Below are 21,099 nucleotides of genomic sequence, written 5' to 3' on the forward strand. Positions count from 1 at the left end.
ATATGGGACCTTTAATGATATCTGCAGTACATTCATGTTGGTTCTGTTCTGTTATTGCACCATACCGCCAATCCATACTGTCTGCTAATTGTCAACCGTATTTGACGGCAGTGGTCCTGACAGAACTCACCGGTGTTGTTGCTGTAGGTGCGTACGGTTGTGGTGGCGGTGGGCGGCGGTGAATCAGAATCCATTGATGCCGTGTCGTCGTCGTCTTGAGAACAGCCCGCCTGAATGGCACGAAGGTAGCTGTGGCTGCGGGACCGGAAGCATGTGGGCATGGGCATATCAGGAGGCTCAGCGCATCGGGAGTGAGGATGCATGTCTTCCAACTCATCTCCGTAATGCCGGCTCAACTCCATGTCTCGCATCTGGAGGGGCAGCGGAGGGAAATGTGGGTTGGCACGATTGAAAACGAACATTAATGGGTGCACAGTGTGATTGGTGTGTGCATGCATTCGAAACCTTCATGAGACTAGAGCATTTTTATCTGTTCAGTTACTAATTAGTCATTTAGCTGATTCATGTGCAAGGTTTCTCATCTTTTGCAGTGATAATCTCAAAGGTCACAAGAGACACAGATAACTCAGCCCATTAATGAAGTTATTTAACAGAAAGACTCATCATTTTCAGTGCAAATTGCTTTTTGATGGGTATTAATCTCTATACTCATGTAATTATGATGCTTCAGATGATTTTCTGCTCAGTGTGTGTCATTGTGTACAGGTGAACTCATCATCAGCCGCATCTGTCGTCCTGTGATACAAAACCTTCTGATAAAAAGTTTTTTTTTCTCCATTCTGTCACTTGGTTCCTCGGCACTGCCACCTTTTTTGCCTTTGGCTTTTGTCTTGCTTTGTTGGGGACATTTAATTTAATATAATATTCAACAACATTATTGATCTGCCTGCATTGACACCATTATATGAGAACTGAACTGAGCTGGACGATGACAGAGCGGCTGTATATATAAATGAACTAAATTAATAACTTGTTTACAACAAAAATGAACCATCACTGAACTTACTTAAGCTGGACTATGACGCTATTTTCTTCTAGAAACAAACTTTGTTGCATTATTTTCCTGTTATCTCTGTAAAGCTGCTTTGAAACAATCTGTATTGTAAAAAGCGCTATATAAATAAAGGTGACTTGACTTGATGAACTTTCTGACCTGACTGATGCAGCTGCCGCGTCCCAGTGTGCTGCAGCCCTGACTGAACTGGTCATCATCATCCCAGTTTGGGAACGGAGAACCGCCTCCGATGCAGTCCAGGTTATCCAGACTGCGATTCCCAGAGTACTCCCGCAGAGAAGGAAGACAACTGAGGGCGGGAAGGGGAGAGAAGAGAACAGGCAGGAGATGAGAGAGCGTCAGATGAGGGAACTCTATAATCTATAATCTATTGCAGGGGTTTTCAAACTGAGGCCACAAGGGGGAGCTTCGGGGTACGTGGAAATGTGTAGAGAAAAACATTGTAAAAAAAAAAGAGAGAGAGATTTTTTATATTTTTTGATAAATAAATTAAAATACATTAAAATAAGTAAATAAATGAGTACATAAATAAATAAACAAATACATATATATTATTCATATATATTAATAATAGATTTAAAATATTAATTTTTTTTTTTTATTAGTTTAACCTTATAGACTTTAAATATATTTCAAATAATATTTTAACTTATTTGTAATTAATATTGCATTTTTATACAATAAACTTTATAGACGCCTTTTAAATGTAGGAACATTCCTTGTATGAGGACCATCATATTTGGGGGTCCATGGCATCCAAACGTTTGAAAACCCCTGATCTATTACACAAAAAGCAAATGGAAATGGTGAAGCTGTAACGCCACTACTGAAGAAATATTTATTTATTAGGACATGTAATATCTTTCCAGTTTTCTGTTAAAATTTTTTATCTATTCATTTGTTCATCCATCCATCCATCCATCCATCCATCCAATCATTCATCCAATAATCCATCAGCCATCCATTCTTTTAATCATCCATCCAATCATCTATCCATCCATCCATCCCTCCAATCACTCATCCAATTATCCATTCAATCATCTATCCATCCATCCATCCATCCATCCATCCATCCAAACATCCATCCATTCTTTTAATCATCCATCCAGGCTGATTGGTGTCATTAGTCTGGTGACCACTTGAGACCTGAAAATTGCTGCATAGAGAGATATTTCCTCAAAAGGTCAAACACACTCTCCAATCAGACTGAAGCGACACTGCTAATGACCAATCAGCAAAGTATCGTTTCCACTCGTCGTCTTATCAGAGCTTTTATAGCAGTTAGGATGAGCATTAGCAGAGCTTACAAACTCTGAGGATGCTTTCTCTCTCCCCAAATCTCATTAGTCTGCAATGGTGCAATGCAACCAAAACCCCAACATTAAATCCCACTTGTGCACAAATGGGCAGTACGGAGAAAGCAACCTCAGAGACTAAACATCTCAGACTAGGAGAACTGTTTCAACAATGAGTCTTGGCCAATAGTAAACCAATTTTCAATCAGCACTCCTAATGTGAGAGGATTTGAGGAAAGCAGCGCTGGTGCGACGGCTCCTTCAGTCGGTCAGCCTCTGCACTGACCTGACAGAGCGCCCGATCTGCTGCAGGGTAGTAATGTTACGGAGGGGGGACCAGAGAGCCTCCAGATCCCCCTGAAGCATCGAGTAATCCAGCAGACGGCTGGAGAGAAGGCAGGGGTGCAGGGTAAGACGGGAGTGGGGAACGGGGATGAGCTTTATATGGTACAGAGAGTGGGAGGTGCTTAAACTAGAGGAGGCGGGGCTTCAAACCAAGAGTCACTTTGAGTGAAGAATTCAAAAGAAGGGAAACTTATAACACACAGAGAGACAAAGGCTATGTTCAGAACAGCATACTATAGCCGCGTTTCCACCGAAATTACCCGGAACAATTTGTCCCTGGAACTTCTTTTCCCCCCGGACCTGTTGCTGTCTGCGTTTCTGCGGTCTAAAGTACCGTGAAGATTAGGCAAATTAGTCCGGTGACGTAGGACTGTGCGCTACTTACAGTTCCAGCTTGATTTCATCCTCTGAATTTAAGCTTAATAAAGCCCGAACCTCGTCGTCGGTCCATCTGTCATATTTTTTAAACTCCATTGTTGATTCGAATAGCAAACAACTGTTCCTGCACGCACCGGTCCGCAACAGATGAAATGCTGAGTGGAGTCAACCAATCAAGATGCGGCCAATCAACCAATCAGCATGTTCACTGCACAAGTCCCACCCCTGAAATTTCCTGAACTTTGAAAAAGTACCACCTCGCGAGCAGTGACTTTCTGAGGGGGAAATATTTACCCAGAACTTCATTTAGTTCCTGGGGAAAGTTCCTGCGATGGAAACGCGGCTTAACATACTTACTATTACTATTACCATTACTAAGAAAATAAGTATTCTATGAACTATATGCACATTTTCTGTATGCACTGAATCCCAGAATAACATACTATATTTGCTCCCTGTGCAATGATTAATTAACCAGCCATGAATCATTATTTGACTGAACTGGGAAAGGTATTTTTGCAACAAAATTTAACTAACATGATAATCGGATGTTTCTCACATGCATCGTGATGAGGTCATGTGACAACAATGTAGCATGTTTGAAACATTATTTCTATTATATTGTTTCATTTAATTTTTAAAAAGTTGAATAATGGTTACATCAATTAAATGTTTTATTTACTATTATTAAAAATAACAATCAAACAACATTGTATACCGCATACTATTCAGTAAGCAATAAGCTAGTATATTATTGCGAACACAGCCTAAATCAGGGTTAGGAGAGGATGGCAAGAGGTGTAGGGTCAGTCTCACAAAAAACATGTCCTCCCAGTCATACTTTATCACAAAACCTAAACAATTGTGTAAAATTATATTAAAAATTAAGTATATTTGTAGAATGTTTCAGTATTTTATTATTGTTAAATAAAGCTAAAACTATAAAACAAGCTAAAATATAAATAGATGAAAAAATGTAAATTAAAAAAAAAAAAAAAAAAGATTTCTAAAAAAGAAAGAAAATTCACTTAAATTAAATTATCAAACTAAACCTGGTACAAAAATAAATTAAAGCTAAATAGAAATATTAATGGCAACGGCATCAATCTAATTAAAATAAAATAAAATCATTAAAACTTGAACTAAAATTATAAAGGAAAACTGAAAATATAAAAATAAAAAGTACTATATATTTAGTCAAATTTTTTATTTTTTCTAAAATAACACTGGGGTTGTTTTTCTAATGCAATGAGATTCATCCAGCACAGATGCAATTATTAATTTAAATCAGCATAAATGAAAGGCACCACAACCAATATAATAAATATTTTACAATTAATACAAAACATCAATTTGAGACTCATGCTGGAATGAAACAACTCATATGCGTTTTTGAGATTAACATGTATTTACATTTACATGTACATTACATTTACATTCATTCATGTACACAACGTGATCTGATCTTTGTCAGACACCTGTGGGGGGGGGCAAAACCCACAATTGCTGACGGTGGCCATGCAGACTTCATGTCCACAAGCTCCACAAAAATAGCAATATTGCTGTTTAGGAGCTTTGCTGTTTTTAGTGTAACAGAGGCCAGCTAGTAGCCATTGTGCGAGTAAAACCTCACTCCTCTGATCTCAATAGGACAGATGCTAGAGGCTGCAGTCTTTAGCCTCCATGTCAGAGCGCCTGACTCTCACGCCGGAGACCCGGGTTCGAGGCCCAGAGCGGGGCGAGTAGGACCCGGGTTCGAGGCCCAGAGTGGGGCGAGTAGGACCCGGGTTCGAGGCCCAGAGTGGGGCGAGTAGGACCCGGGTTCGAGGCCCAGAGTGGGGCGAGTAGGACTCGGGTGGAGGGGTTACACATGTGAGCAGGAGAAAGATTGTGGAGAAGTACAGCATATGGAGAGGGAGAAAGATTGTGGAGAAGTACAGCATATGGAGAGGGAGAGAGACTAGCTGTGCTTAATCTAGCATATGAACAAGCACAGCTGGATTCTGAGTGTGTTTGAGAGAGAAATAAACACAGGAAAACTCATCTGGATACAGAAGGCATGAAATAAAGCAGCTCACACCTCAGACGCCGTCTTGACAGAAAACCAGTGTGTGTTTCTGTGTTTGTACCCTATTATATCTCCAGCCTTCGGCACAGAAACAGGTCGCTGGGGTTTTGCATACATTGTATTAATGTTTTAATAGACAGATTGTAAAGAACTGAAAAATAATATGTGTGTGTATTAAATGAGCACTTACTTTCTTGAGGGGAACTGGTCACTTAGTGATTGCTGTGTTGCGCGTAAGTAGCTCTGTCTCCGTGCGGTGCTTTTCGGTGAAGGTTTGGGACTCATATCGGAGTCGTCGCTATCCTCAAGGTCGGCCATGGCTTTCACGTAACTGCCGCTACGCATCCGTCTACAGGGGATCTCACCCATGGGAACGCTTCTGCCCAGAGTCCCAGTCCACTCGGTGGAGGGCATCTGGACAAACACCAGAGAACACCATCAGACAAACATTTTTGTTGTGTTTTTGTTATTGAGAGTAAAGCGTGCAGCACATATATACATATTCATCTTAATGCTGCTTCCAGCATTAGGATGTTCACTAACAGTTCACCATAGCAAAGGTATATCTTCTTTTTACCCCTAAGCAAATAAACATTGCCATGAGCATATCAGTGCATTTAAACATTTGCAGTACTTTGGGTTTGACACACCTTATCTAATGACACTCTACCGCTCCATTGTCTACTGAGGTTTGATACCACCACAGTAAACACAATAAAGGTCCGACATTTTCGCACGTTAAAAAATAAACACGACCTCATGTTATGTCAATCACGCTTATACACTGCCTCCGAAACTTTCATCCGTCATAAAAAAAATCAGATCTGGTTCGATTTTCTGCATTTTTCGCATCCGTAGCTTTTTGAGAGGTGTTTTGACTTTAGAGCCACCGAATGACGAAAACGAAAAAACGCATATGAAAATTTCTGACCTTAACTGTGTTTAATTCATGCACTCACCCTCCCTCGCACCTGCAGTAAGTGGCAGCCCAGATCCTGCTGGACGGACTTGGACTTCAGGAGGGTTCGATCCAGCGTAGCGGATCCCTTGTGGCACATTTGCCTGGAGGGTCCTAATGTAAGCGTGGACCAGGGTCCCGATTTACTAAAGTTCCCATCAAAAACCGGCCCTCTCCCTCCTCCTCCTCCTCCACCGCCACCAACACCTCCAGGTCCCGGGAGTGCCGGGAGCCCCTGGTGCTTGAGGTCACTGTTACTCTTTGAAGATTTCAGCGTGTGCTCGCTGATGGTGCTGTAGCCCTGCATGAAGTACCTGGACGCCACTTGGCCCTCTGGCCCCGGCCCCGGTCCCGATCCCACCCCTTGCCGGCCCAAAGTCATCATAGCCATGGGGTTTCTATAGTTACTTATATCGCTGTCCAAATCGTCAGAACTCCAGTATCCGGACATATTGGATCGAGGCCTCCGTTTGGCCGTCCCTTCGCTCTTCGCCCGGTCTTTGCTTTTACTCCGATGATGTTTGTCATCGCTGCCTGATGATCTGCTGTTGCGACCGTTCATGTTACCCTTGATGGCGGAGTTTTCCAGCGACTGAGATTTAGCGAAAAGTTTCTGGACGGAGTGAACTAAATAGCGTATTTTTCCCGGACTGTCCGTGCGCTGCGGTTGTTGCTGTTTCGTGGCTGTCACGGCGGTGCTGCGATGGTACTGTAACGTGCTGAAGCCGTCCTGTTGTCCCGGAAGCTGCTTCTCAAACTGGTCCAGGAGGTTGGGTGGCAACCGGTTCATCTTTCCGGCCCCTAAACGCCAAAAGAGCAAGAGAGTCGATAATCAGGAAGAACTCTATTCACATTGATCATAATCAGGGTTTGAAACTAACACCTGTCAAAAATCAACTGTGGCGGGTAACGCTGTCAAATCACTAGCCAGTTTGGTGTGTTACTTAGTATGTTTACTCTCTTTGCTGGGGACGTTCATGTAAGTGAAATCTGCGCAGATTTAGCGCAAATACTCAACTCGTGAGTCATCATGATATATTAAATACAGAGAATTGTGCAGAATCTGGTCGTATCTAGCTTACTTGAACATTCACGTCACTACGCAAAAAATAACAGCGCGCTTGTTCATTGAAGCAATAGCGAATATCAAAAAGCATTTGGTTAAAAGAAAATACATTGTTATTTTCCAACATCATACATTTTTTTTATGTTCTTTGTCCTGTATTGATCTATCCACCTAAAACACATTTTTGATGATGAAGATGAAAGAGGAAAGGAGGAGATGGCTGGATGACAGAAGTTTGTTTAAATAAGAAATGAATGTACGAAATCTAAATTATATATATATATATATATACACTGCGATGTAGTTAATCTGATTTATTTCTTCTTCTTTTTTATTTTGGCTAGTAGAAGTTCTGAATGGCCGGTAACCTAAATATTTAAAAGCCAAATTTGCCGTTAAGTGAAAAAGTTAATTTCATCCCTGATCATAATCAATGTTATCATGTATGTGTAACCCTTTCGGTTCTACTCGCGCCGCGCCGCTCCGAGCGGGAATCAAACCAGCGTCTTCGGTATGGGAGGCGGGCACGCTAACAAGGACGCTAAAGACTGCAGTCAGTCGCTACTGCGCCTCTTGAGATCAGGAGAGTGAGGTTTACATGCATAGCTTTCACTAGCCGGTGTCCATTACATATGTTGAGTAAAGTCTTAACGAAAAGAAGTCATGTAGAAGACAATTTTGGGTAACACTTTACAATAAGGTTCATTAGTTAACTACCTTAGTTAACAGGAACTAAGAATGAACAATACTTCTTCAGCATTTATTAATCTCAGTTAATAATAATTTCAACATTTTCTAATACATCATTAAAATCAACGGTTGAATATGTTAACATTAGTCAATGCACTGTGAACTAAAATGAACAAACAATGAAGAACTGTATTTTTATTAACTAACATTAATAAAGATTAATAAATGCTGTAACAAATGTGTCGCTCATTGTTAGTTCATGTTAGTTAATAAATTAACTAATGTTAACTTATGAACCTTATTGTACAGTGTTACCCAATTTTGTTCCTCAGATCAACTTTTAAGTTTCTCAACTTGGAGAAAGTTATTCGCCAACCAGCACTTAACCTCAGTCAAACATTCGTGCAGGGACTGACAGGCACATTTATGCCCATGCTTCAGTGGTAAATCAATTTGAATATCATCCGCATACAGATGATAGTGAATCCCAAATTTCTCAAAAATAGAACCTAGATGGAGCATATAAAGGGAAAATAAAATTGGTCCCAAGATAGAACCCTGAGGAACCCCCAACACAAGAGGGGTAACCGTAGAAGAATAATGCCCTAAACTGACTGAAAGACAACTTCCAAGACAATTTCTTACCCGATATAGTTGCGGATCCGCTGGTGATCATGGCGGTCCGTCCCACTCCGAGTCCCATTCCCATGGACATAGACGTCCCCAGCGTCCCTGTGCTGATTCCCCCGATACTGTCGGCTGCCGAGTGACCGAACTCCCCCTGATCAAAGTGCGAGTTGTAGTGGATCCGGGGGAAGGTGCTGCTGGAGGACAGCTGGTTGTTGAGGGGCATCAGGCAGTCGGGCGGAAGACCTCCCGGGCCGGGCGACGGGGAGAAGTGGTGCGGGTCCAGGGTCCCGTAGTGGTCCATGGCTGCCGGTACGTGGAACGGGGTGCGAGACAGGGTGGAGGAGGCAGACGGGGGGTACAGGGGGTCCCGGTGACAGGGGGAACGGGGCGGCTCGCAGTTGGACGGGTGACGGGTGCGCTGGGGGGTGTAGCCCTTCATGGCAAAATGGGGCGATGCCCCCCCACCCTAGATGAGGAGCATGAGCCCATTGGGAAGAAACAGAAACCCTGGAGAAAAGCAGAAGAATCAGAATAAACACTGTAAAAGATGATTTTTCAAGGTTCTGAATCAAACAAGCATTATTGGAGTTCATTTTATGCGATTTCAGTTTTTCTATAATTATTTGTGAAATTGACTAGCATTATGAAGTAAATCTTACACCATTTTTTATCAGAGTTTGTGGTTGTTGTGTGTTAATCATTTATGGGTACTACTAATAGTGATGCTTTGCAAACATTACTTGTCTTTTGTGATAGACTGGCATGTCTACTTGCACGTGACTGGAATTTACATGAACAAAACCAATAATCTACTCATGCATTGTACTTAGCCACAATGCAAATAGTGACATTAATGACATGGCATGAAGGCCAAGTATGGTAACCCCCACTCAGAATTTGTCCTCTGCATTTAACCCATCCAAGTTAGTGCACACAGATTCGTAGTGAACGCACACGCTGCAAACCGTTAACACACACACACCCAGAGCCATTTTAGGGCCAGGAAGCGATTGCGGGTTAGGTGACTTTCTCAAGAGAAAATTTCCTGTCTGTTTTAAGAATCGAACCCACAACATTCGGGTTACCAGTCTGACTCTCTAACCATTAGGCTACGACTGCCCTAGTCTCAGCCTCAGATGCCTCAACGTCTGAGGGATATGGCACACTTAACTGGAAACACTTCAGGAGTTTTGAAGTCTTTGAAGAGATTGAATTCTACAGGATTTCCGGGAGATGTGTGTGTCGTGTTCTTAAATGGTCCACCTGAAAACAAAGATGCCATGATGCCAAACCCCTTCATGGAAGAAGAACGTTGTCATGTTTACAACTGTGACAATGAGCATTTATCAGGATCAACTAAATATTGGGTTTCCAAAAGTATGTGAAGTTCACGGCATAGACTCTTTATAATACGTTCAAGAGTTTTACACACCGGTTTGTTATTGTAGGGACACCGACATTACATTTTCACGCCCCTAAACATGACATGAAACGAAACGGACTGTGATTGGCTACTTTACATGTCAGTCAGACGGTCCTTGGCCAATGAAAGCTGCTATGGAGTACAGACCTTCTGCCATCAGTCTGAAGGTCTGACACGAGAATATGACTGCCCCAACTCTAGCTCCTTACCCTAACCTTACCCAACACAACTAAGTGCCTAACCTGAACCTTTACCCTAAACCTATCCTTAACCTAACTATAACCTTATCCCTAAAGCCAAGTCTTGACCCTCAAACAGGCCTGTAAGGTGGTGTCAGAAAGTGATGACCAGCCAAAATTCGTAATTTTACTCTCTTTGTCCTCCATCCGAAGGTCTAAAACTCAAATTGGTCCTTACAAAGATAGTTGTACAAGCACACACACACACACACACACACACACACACATACACACACACACACACACACTCCATTAAGTCACTCCTTCGTGTAGTTTTTCTCTTCCTTTTGACCATCAGAATGATTGTGGTATAACACGTGACACAATTTTTCTTAAACCCATCTCTCTCTCTCATCACATGCCAGAATTGTGCTCACAGATGGGCTTCATGGAGGTAAATCGGATTGAATCGCTTGATTGCCCAGACCGTCTGCGCCGCGGCGTCACTCCTGCAAAACCTGCCTTCAGGAGACGAGCTTTAAGCTTTACAGGGATCAAAATCCTGCCTCAGTATCTAGATGTGAAAGAGCAGCCAGGGAAGGCAAACGGCACAGACGGCAGGAGACACAAGTGAGAGACACAGAAAAACAAAGAGTTAAGTGGACAGACGTGACAGTTGAAGCAGAGCCACCCATCAGCGGGACACACACACACAAAGCAATATGTTTCCAGTGAGATTTCAGCTGAACTGAGAACAAAACACAGGAGCCACAGATGAAGGCAGGTGATGGAACAGCAGAGAAAAGGTCATTAAATCTCAGAAGACGACAAAAAGAGCATAACATGCTGTTTTCTGTAAAACGCGCACGCTTACACTGCAAAAAACATGGTCTTAATCTTTTTAAACATGTAAAAATATCCAAATGTACAAAAAAAAGAGCATGAAACGGAAGTTGCGCAAGTCTTTCATCCCTATTGTGAGGTATATCTGAGTGAAACACTTCTGGAACAAGAACAAATGTGGGCGGGGCTTGATTTTGTCTGTGAGGAATTGATTGGATGGTTGTGGTTTGCAATTGGTGGATCTCATGTGAGTGACAGGTTGCTCCGCCCTCGTCATCAGATATGAAAGAGATGCTGCAAGAGGGAGTTATTCTGATTCAAGATTACCAGGAACATAAATTTAAAACAATAATGATGTGCACTGATAAATCATTTATAATAAGTACTGCAATATTCCATAAAAAAAAATTGATTTCATGGTGACTTTAACAATGCAGATATTAGGCATAAGTCTAATATAGCCACATGCAGCCATTATCAGACTCCAGGTAGATTTGGAAAAGTGGAGAAAATGACCAAAATCGCTGCTGATGCTGGTTATTTAATGGTCATTATCAACACACAGTTCAACAGCTTAGATGTTTTGTTTAGATACAGCGCCACCTAGAATCAGAACTAGAACCATGTGTCCTCAAAATGACATAGCATTCATTTAGCAGTTATAAGCCTTCCCTAAAAATATATCTGCTAAACAATAAATTATTAAAATATGTTTTGTCATCATAACCATCTCAAGATGATACAATCCAATTCTAATAGTGTATCTCACGTAACTTCCGAAAAAAAAAAAAAAAGATTGATTTGCAAAAGTGATAATAATGGTTTTGATATAAGAATAATGTGCAAATATGTCCAAATGTAAAAAATAATGTTTATAAATAATATAAAGCAAAATATGATTTCCTGTTTTTGCAGTGAAATATGACCTGTGCATTTGTCTGTATGTGTTTCTGATGTTGTGTTGTTCATCATCCCATCTGTCTTAAGCCTGAGGATCTGCTCAGACTCTAATAAACATGAATTAGTCGGATGCTACTGTCAAACACACACACACACACACACACACACACACACACACACACACACACACACACACACACACACACACACACACACACACACACACACACACACACACACACACACACACACACACACACACCTCTGTTCACTGGAGAATTAAAACAGTCTACACAGATTGTTAGTGTGAATGTTTAACTCTAGTTTACAGGCCATATTTTTCAGACTTGTTGGTCAAGCGTCACCATCTGCTGTGAGGTGTGTTTAGCACAGGTGGGCTCTGATACAACACACACACACACACACACACACACAGGCTGCTCACTCATTCTGACAGCAGGGGGTGCTAAGAGGCAAAACATGGCGCTGGACCACCTGAAAATTATAACAAAACTCTCCTCGAGGAAGACTCTGAAGATGAAGTGAAATCAAGTCAGGCTTGCAGTTATAAGCAACTGGTTCCACATTTAAATACAGATACAGTGACCACAAAGTATTCAGACACTTAAATCATATCCCAATGTCTGAATTCCATTTTATTATGTAATAAAATAGGAAATTAAATGCCTTTATGTGTGTCTCAAATACAGCAGGACACTTTTCTTCATCATGTTTGAAGTGTCAATGTGTTCAATCAGCTGGTGTTCAACAAAAAGCCATTCTTACACAGATCCTGATCACAGATTGTGCAAATGACCCCCCCCCCCCCACACACACACACACACAAACACACACATCATCATCATCATCATCATCATCATCTCAATGGATCAATTTGCCAGAGAAACATCTCAGTCAGACTGAGGAAACCATCTGTTCCCCCCCCACCCAAACACACACACACACAAAATCTCTCTCACACCTCTTTCTCACTTTCTATCACTCTCTTTCCCCCCAGACTCCATCTACCCATCTACAAGAGACGAGAACATAAAGACTTCATCATCACACAAAAAATCTGACACACACACACACACACACACACACACACACACACACACACACACACACACACACACACACACACACACACACACACACACACACACACACACACACACACACACACACACACACACACACACACACACACACACACACACACACACACACACACACACACAGACAGACAGATTTCTTTCTTCTGTTGAACATAAAAAGACAAAGATATTTTGAAGAATGTTTGTAACCAAACAGTTGATGGTCCCCATTGACTTCCATAGTATTTTATGGTGTCCATCAACTGTCTGGTTACCAACATTCTTCAAAATATCTTCTTTTGTGTTCAACAGAAGAAAGATAATTCATTCAGGTTTGGGACAACTTGAGGGTGAGTAAATGATGACAGAATTTTCATTTTTGAGTGAACTATCCCTTTAAGGCACTATGATTCACAGCATCCAGGGAGGCAAGAAGACAGGAGGGAGCATGCTAATATACTACATCCCCATAGACAAGAATTGGCAAGAAAGTCAATTTCAAGAAAGTTTCTTCCGTGCATTAAATGAAAAGCAAAACTTAATTCTAAATTAGAACCCTAGCTTCTTTAATTTCTGTTTCAAATAATGAATGTGTAAACTAAAATGTAACGTGTCATCAATTATGATGCCCAGGTATTTATACTCCGACACTAACGTGATCAAATTCCTTCGCAAAGTTCGAAGAGCACTGGAACTATCTAAAGAGGTTCTAGAATTTGATAACCACATAAATTAGATATTTATCAACATTTAAAACTAACTTTAAAGTATAAAACCATGCTTGAATAATATCAAAAGCAGATTATAAATCACCCAGAGCTTGTTGTTTTGTAGGAGCAGAGCAATAGATGGTGAAACCCTGCATTTTCAATAATAATGTCAAGACAATTTATATGTATATAATGAATAATAACTGCCCCAGTACAGATCCTTGGGGGACTCCCTTAACCATTTCCATTGGGTCTGATAGATAGATAGATAGATAGATAGATAGATAGATAGATAGATAGATAGATAGATAGATAGATAGATAGATAGATAGATAGATAGATAGATAGATAGATAGATAGATAGATAGATTTATAGATTTATAGATATATAGATATATAGATAGATAGATAGATAGATAGATAGATAGATAGATAGAAAGATAGATAGAACGATAGAATGATAGATAGAACGATAGAATGATAGATAGAATGATAGATAGATAGATAGATAGATAGATAGATAGATAGATAGATAGATAGATAGATAGATATATTGATAGATATATAGATATATAGATAGATTGATAGATAGATAGAAAGATAGATAGAACGATAGAATGATAGATAGAACGATAGAACGATAGATAGATAGATAGATAGATAGATAGATAGATAGACTGACTGATTGATAGATAGATTGATAGAATGATAGATAGAAAGATATATATAGATAGATAGATAGATATATAGATAGATAGATAGATAGATAGATAGATAGATAGATAGATAGATAGATAGATAGATAGATAGATAGATAGATAGAGTGGTATCGGTGTGTCCCTGAGAACGTTTCATAATAACCTTGTCCTCATTACATTTTGCAATTCTGCTTTTTGCCCTATTTCCACAGCTCCAAATATATATTCTCTCTCTTACACACACACACACACACACACACACACACACACACACACACACACACACACACACACACATACACACACACACACATACACACACACACACACACACACACACACACACACACACACACACACACACACACACACACACACACACACACACACACACACAGGCACATGTGTCCTACCCAGGCGAGACACAACATGCTCACAGCCACATCTGCTCTGTCTGTAATGAAAGACAAACACTCACAGCGCATCAGAACAGGACTGATGTTTCACACACATCTATATTTACACGTACAAGTGAGAATAACACGAGCTGAAGTAATCGGCCAGAGCGACGCCACTGAAATTAGAAGCAGTGACAATCACCTGTTCTGGGGCTTGTTGCGATCACGGCTGGTTAAGACAAAAACTCATTAACACAGAGAGATCTGATCACTAATCGCATTGCGCCTGTTAAGAAGACGGTGTCAGAGACGGTCAAATGTGTTATTAGCTCATTATCTACTTCAACTGAAGCATTTCTCGCATGTGTGCTGGTCTCCTAATAAGACTGACTCCTTTTCCTTTCTATATTTTTCTGCCCGTTGATTTAAGATGATTAATCTCATGTCAACGGGCAGAGGAATATAGAAAGGAACATAGAAATTATAGAAAATATGGAAATTGTGACCAGGCGTCTGAAGTTCTTCGGTCTCCACTTTTTTTTCTCTATTAATGTTGGAACAAAATGTCAAAATCAGCATGAAATCCTTTAATTCCAGCATGTTTGCTGTGAGCATGAGGCATATCTCTGCATGTGCGTGTGTGTGTGTGTGTGTGTGTGTGTGTGTTTGCTACCTTTTAACCATAATCCTTCCCTCGCACTTTGTAACATATCTTTCCCTTGTGGGTCAAAATGAGCTGAAGCCCTAAAATTATATTTAAATATATATATATATTTTTTTTGTCCAGAAAGCTTATTTCATTTAATTTTTATTATATATATATATATATATATAAAAAAAATCGAATGCAATTTTTTGTAAGTTTTTTTGTTATTTTTTATTTTATTTACTTTTAAATTACTATATTTTATCAATAAATAATACATAATAAATAATTTAAGCACATTCCACACATTCTTTCACAATTCCATGCATAACCCTTTTAATTCAGCTCAAAATATCTTACATTGGGTGTCTTTGCCGACCTCTTGTGGAAAAAAATATATAACATGATATTTCATGACTCTTGCCACTAGATGGCCTTATATGGAGCAAATGAGCTGTTCCGCTGGGTCCTAAAGTCAGTTCCATTCAGTATGCATTCAGATCATAGACTGTAAAAAAAGATGGATGACGCCCCTTCGCTCTCTTCCATTGGTGAGAACTGAAGCCGCCAGTGTCCCGATATGGCGCTAACATCTTGGAACTTGAGTCTGCGCAGTAGCGATCTCGGGACCAGACCTGCGCAGTTGTGAGCAGGAAGTAAAGCCGCGAAATCAACGCTCCACCCTCACTCTCGCAGAATGCACTCTCCCTGAGTGCACTTTTTAAAAAATCGATTGCAGTACGACAAGAGGCTTGTTAAAATAAAGTGAATATAATCTCCTCAGTCCTCCGAAGATCCCGAAAAAAAATGTCCGTTGGTACTTCAGTGACTACTTCGCTCAGAGAACCTGTCAATCACAGCTGTCAATCATGACGTCACACCACCGTTTTTATAGCATCACGTAACTAACTAAAAACCAACTTATTTTTGAAACAGACACTTGAACTTACATCAGTGTGATAAAAACAACAGCAAATGAAAGAAACCACCTTTGGAAAAAAGATATTTGAAGTGTAATTAAATTGTTTAGTTGGTCTCACGTCCTGTTGAATAACACGGGGAGGCGGGGCTTATGACCTATACTAGGACCAGTCACCGGGGGGCGATCGAGACGCTTTGGCTTCACTTCTCAGGGCTTGTGCGGCACGCTTGATTCAGATACACATGTAGACATTATAAAATTATTTTTGGGTAAAGTTTTAGCATTTTTAGTTAGAATTTTGAGCATTTTTATGTTTTTCTATGTGTACTGAAGCATTCCTCGCATTCCATTCATTCCTGAGGGGGTCAAATTGACCCGTGAGTGAAGGATTTGTCACTTTTTTAAATTTCAACCACAAAACTCATAAAAAAATGAGTTTCAGGTCAAAATGACCCGAGGGAAGGATGTTCAACTAAATATAGTTACAAGTCAATTAAGCAACAGTTTTGCAGCATTAAAAAAACCACAGTATTTATTAATATGACCTACTGCCCAACACTGTGAAGTTGGCATAAAAAGGTCACCTTTTACAAAATGACAAATCTTACTGAGCAAAAAGCTCATTTACCTCTCAAGTGCTTAACGATGTAATATGATACAAGGTCAAAGCAATTATTTCATTGAGATAATAATGAGCTCGTTCAAAGAGGCCATGTTTGCATAATGTGTTCGCTGTGGAAATTAATAAGGAAAATCTGAATTTTAAAGTCAAAATTTACAATTTTAATGCAAACGGTGTGCTATGGAGCGTACGACACCAGCCGAGGACACGACGCAAAGGACAAGCAAAACTTTTTACCCAAAGCACCTTAGAGTTCACTCATAACAACAGTGATGTATCAGATGATGATACTGTGGTATTTTGGTGTGAAGTGATGAGTAAAATCATACTTACATTTGTAGGTCATCCTAATTCTGTGCACCAAAACCAGCCGGTGAAATTTTCTGTTGAAACGAAACACATGTGGAGTCATTAGCATATATGCAAAACTAATACTGAAACAGTGTTATATTCATGAGACCGATCTCTCGTTTATAAAGGACTGAACTGTTCTTAAAACAACAGTGGCGCTGTCATGGGACGGGACGGATGTTTTATGAACACAGAATCGCTGTCATCAGTCTTTACCTGCTTATCTATGAGCTCACCTTCATGCATATTTAATGCAGCATCACAATGCCTTTAAAGTTTCACAGGGTGAAGTTTCATGACATAAAAACGTTTGCTTCTGAGTAATATGTAGATGTCTGTGCGCTGAAGATTACTCTCTCCCCGCAGAACACCGACACCATCCATATTCATGGGATTATAGTACAAAACACTATTAATAAACATGAAAATCACACACTCTCACTGCAGCGAACAACAGTTGAGGAATCTATACACTAGTGAACTAAAAAAATGGGGTAAAAACGTGTCAAATAAAATGAAAACGGACCTTATACTTTCACATTAGCGGTGTTTCTGTGACCAGCTCCTCAGTGTTAGTATAATTATATATACAATACCGCTCAAAAGTTTGGGGTCAGTCGGATGTTTTAATGTATGTATTTCCAGAAAATACGCATAACATTTAGTGGTTGTGACAGTAAAGAGATTTATAATGGTATAAAAGATTTATATTTCAAATAAATGCTGTTCTTTTGAACTTTATATAACAAAAAAATATTCTGTTTTCAAAGTTGTTAATAATCATAAATGTTTCTTGAGCATCAAATCATCATATTAGAATGATTTCTGAAGGATCATGTGACACTGAAGACTGGAGAAATGATGCTGGAAATTAATTTAATGTATATTATAATAGAAAACAGCTATTTTAAATTGCAATAATATTTTACAAAAAAAAAAAAACTCTATTTTCGATTATTATTAATGCTGCCTTGGAAAGATGTCCAAACCATTCAAAGATCTTATCAACCCCAAACTACTGAACGGTGTGTGTACAGTACAGACAAATATAAATGTTTCAACAATATTTTTGGACTTGAATAAAACCAATTATTTACTGACAATTACTGAGTGTGTGTGTGTGTGTGTGTGTGTGTGTGTGTGTGTGTGTGTGTGTGATTGCAGCCGGTCTTACAACATTCCTAATTAATCCAATCAATCATCTCACAGACTTAATTATGCCAAAGATGCAAAAATGATTCCAGGGTCAATGTGACGATAAGACAATCTCAGGCAAGACATCACACACACACACACACACACACACACACACACACACACACACACACACACACACACACACACACACACACACACACACACACACACACATTCTAGCACGTGCTAATTGCTGTGTTTTTTCTCTTTTTATTCTCTCATGCGCTTTGTTGATTCTGTAATCTACTTCACTGAGACTAGAACGAGCAGGGTTAAAAAGCTCTGTGATTTCATCTTTCTAGAACCTGCTAAACTTTCTCGCGAGCCTCTTCCTAAACACCGGCGCTTTCTCAGAGGAAACGCCCTGCTACTAAAGGAAAAACCTTTGCATTTTTAAAATAAAACATTTGCATTTTAATGAGCCACCGTTCCCGTTGAGGACGCCCCCTAAAGGAGTTCGCGTTTTAAGATTGTAGTTGATCTGAAAGCGCCGCTCACACACCTCTGTGTCCTGCTGTGTGTGTGTGGCATGATGGATGATCTCATGTTCACATTACAGAAGGACACGCCTGAACCTGAAGCCCCACGGAGAACATCACGGTCTCTGAGCGTTTCAAGGCCAAGCTGTACCACAGCAGCAAGACAAATATACCATTTCTATTTTAATATCATATCCCCTTTAAAGTGGCCTTCTTATGCCCTTTACAAAGTCTTGATGTTGTTTTCAGGCTCTACTAGAACAGGTTTTCCTGCTTGAATGTTGATTATTTGTTGCAGCTCCTTTCTTCCCAGTCTGTCAGTAACGCTCTGTTTACTTCCTGTCTCTATGAAGCCCCTCCTTCTGAAAAGCACACTGTGCTCTGATTGGTCGGCTGGATCAGTGTGTTGTGATTGGTCGAGCGCTTCGAGTGTGTTTGGGAAATGTCCCGCCTCTTAACATAACCACCAGTTTCAACACACTACTAACTAACTCACCCAGGCCCCGACCCTTTATTCTGCGTATGAATTATTACAATGAGGAATATTGTGACGTGTTCGTTCCCGGGAAGAAACTCAAGACTACAATGGAGGCGTTTCAGGGAGTTCAGAAACACTGGCACTGATATAGAGAAGAACTCAGAGCTTTTTAATGCCTAAAGAAAGATGAACATGGAAAAAAGCATAAAAGGTCCTCTTTAATATTTATTTTTGCATTACATTTCTATGCAACCATCAAGTGCTCTAGAGTCTCTGAGCTTTCCACGAACAGTCACAGAATTAATCTTTGAAAGCATCGCACATTATTTGCATGTACTGTAGTAGTGCATTTGAATATTTCACAACCTGTTAAAATGTCTAATTTATTAAAGCTCAACCGTAATGCCCCGTTTGTCTGAGAGCGGCAAGAGAAACGCATTACAGACACTGAGCCACTTTAAAACCTCTTGGGCTTCGACTGAGTTCATAGACTCACTTCTTTTTACATCTGTCAGAGCTTTACTGAATGTGAAATAAACTGCAAACAATCAGGCAAGTGACTCTGAGATGTTTAATGATCTGCCAGACTCACTGACCCTTCAGCGGTTTGCAGCGGATATAATTGTTTTTTTCTTTCGGAAAACACTTTATTTCTTTCTTTGAGCAGAATAAATGTAGTATACTGAACGTCTCTGAGCATCTTCAACTTTGATCAATCAGAAAGTGGATTTCTTTTCAAAATTCTTGAGAAGTTTCTTGCTGAACTCCTGAATTCATCCGAGACTCTCGCTGACATGAAAACACTTCAGCTTTCGAATGCTTCTCTTCCTGACCTCCTCCCACACCTGTCCTGAGCCTAAAAGATTTGAGTTTTGAACTGATTTTGTCCAATGTCGGATACGGCCAAATTCAACAGCTCTGCAGGGAATAAAACCACCTTTTTTCTTCCTATGGTCTAATAATTGACCCTTCGCAGGGAGTTTGATTGACATCTGAGATCTGACCAATCATAATCCGCCGAATCCGCCATGTTTGTCCGACAAAGCAGTCAGGAGAGTTAGTAGATTAACGTTGGAGGATTTGAACTTGAGAAACGTCTTTCCGCGGTTAAAACAACATTCCTTCTGATGTTCATTCATGTTTATTTGATGCTTTAATAAACTAGAAGGAAGAGATGATCGGTTCACGAGCCGCTTTAACTGAGCGATCTGTCAGACACATTAAAGAGACACAACACTTTAAATTTCATAAAAAAAATGACCAAATTTGAAAGGTGAGACTTTGTTTCATATCAAACAAAAGTAAGCTGGTCTGTCCTGTGTGTCAGTGTGTTGTCAGTGTCCTCTCTGCTCCGTGATGTGTGTTTCACTGCGTGAGAACATGGAGTGGCGTGAGAGAGGCGTGGCTTGTCGGACATAGCAACAGTAACTAAAGGGGGCGGGTCTTTGCGAACGGACAATTATCATGGAACTGTCAGCAAATAACCATCTCTAATCCCGCTTATATCTGCAGATCTCTTGGTTTAACTAGTTCTGTTTGGTCAGTTGGACGGGTTTTCTCCACGCTTGGACTCTTTCATACACCTCAGACCTACATTGAGTCGCTTCGTTCTCAAGAAGATCTTTTGGTTACACTTTATTTTAAGGTGTCATTGTTACAGTGTAATTATATATTGAAGTACTGAGTA

General features: G+C 40.2%; 1 protein-coding gene across 3 annotated transcripts in view; it reads right to left on the bottom strand.

The window, feature by feature from the left end:
* The window catches only part of dlgap4b (discs, large homolog-associated protein 4b), a 140,736-nt gene that overhangs the window by 33,090 nt on the left and 86,547 nt on the right, over positions 1-21,099 (bottom strand). For 2 of the 3 annotated variants that reach the window (XM_084425158.1, XM_084425160.1), the window contains exons 2-7: positions 17,241-17,290; positions 8,482-8,973; positions 6,082-6,881; positions 5,313-5,536; positions 1,175-1,325; positions 131-371 (exon numbers count right to left, since the gene is read on the bottom strand). In XM_084425158.1, coding sequence (XP_084281284.1) covers positions 131-371; positions 1,175-1,325; positions 5,313-5,536; positions 6,082-6,881; positions 8,482-8,905 — 1,840 coding nt within the window. In that variant the 5' untranslated portion in view covers positions 8,906-8,973; positions 17,241-17,290. The remainder of the gene's footprint in view (positions 1-130; positions 372-1,174; positions 1,326-5,312; positions 5,537-6,081; positions 6,882-8,481; positions 8,974-17,240; positions 17,291-21,099) is intronic. The other variant, XM_084425159.1, reaches the window with a different exon arrangement.

Source organism: Rutilus rutilus (assembly GCF_951802725.1).
Source record: "Rutilus rutilus genome assembly, chromosome: 12".
Lineage (NCBI taxonomy): Eukaryota > Metazoa > Chordata > Actinopteri > Cypriniformes > Leuciscidae > Rutilus > Rutilus rutilus.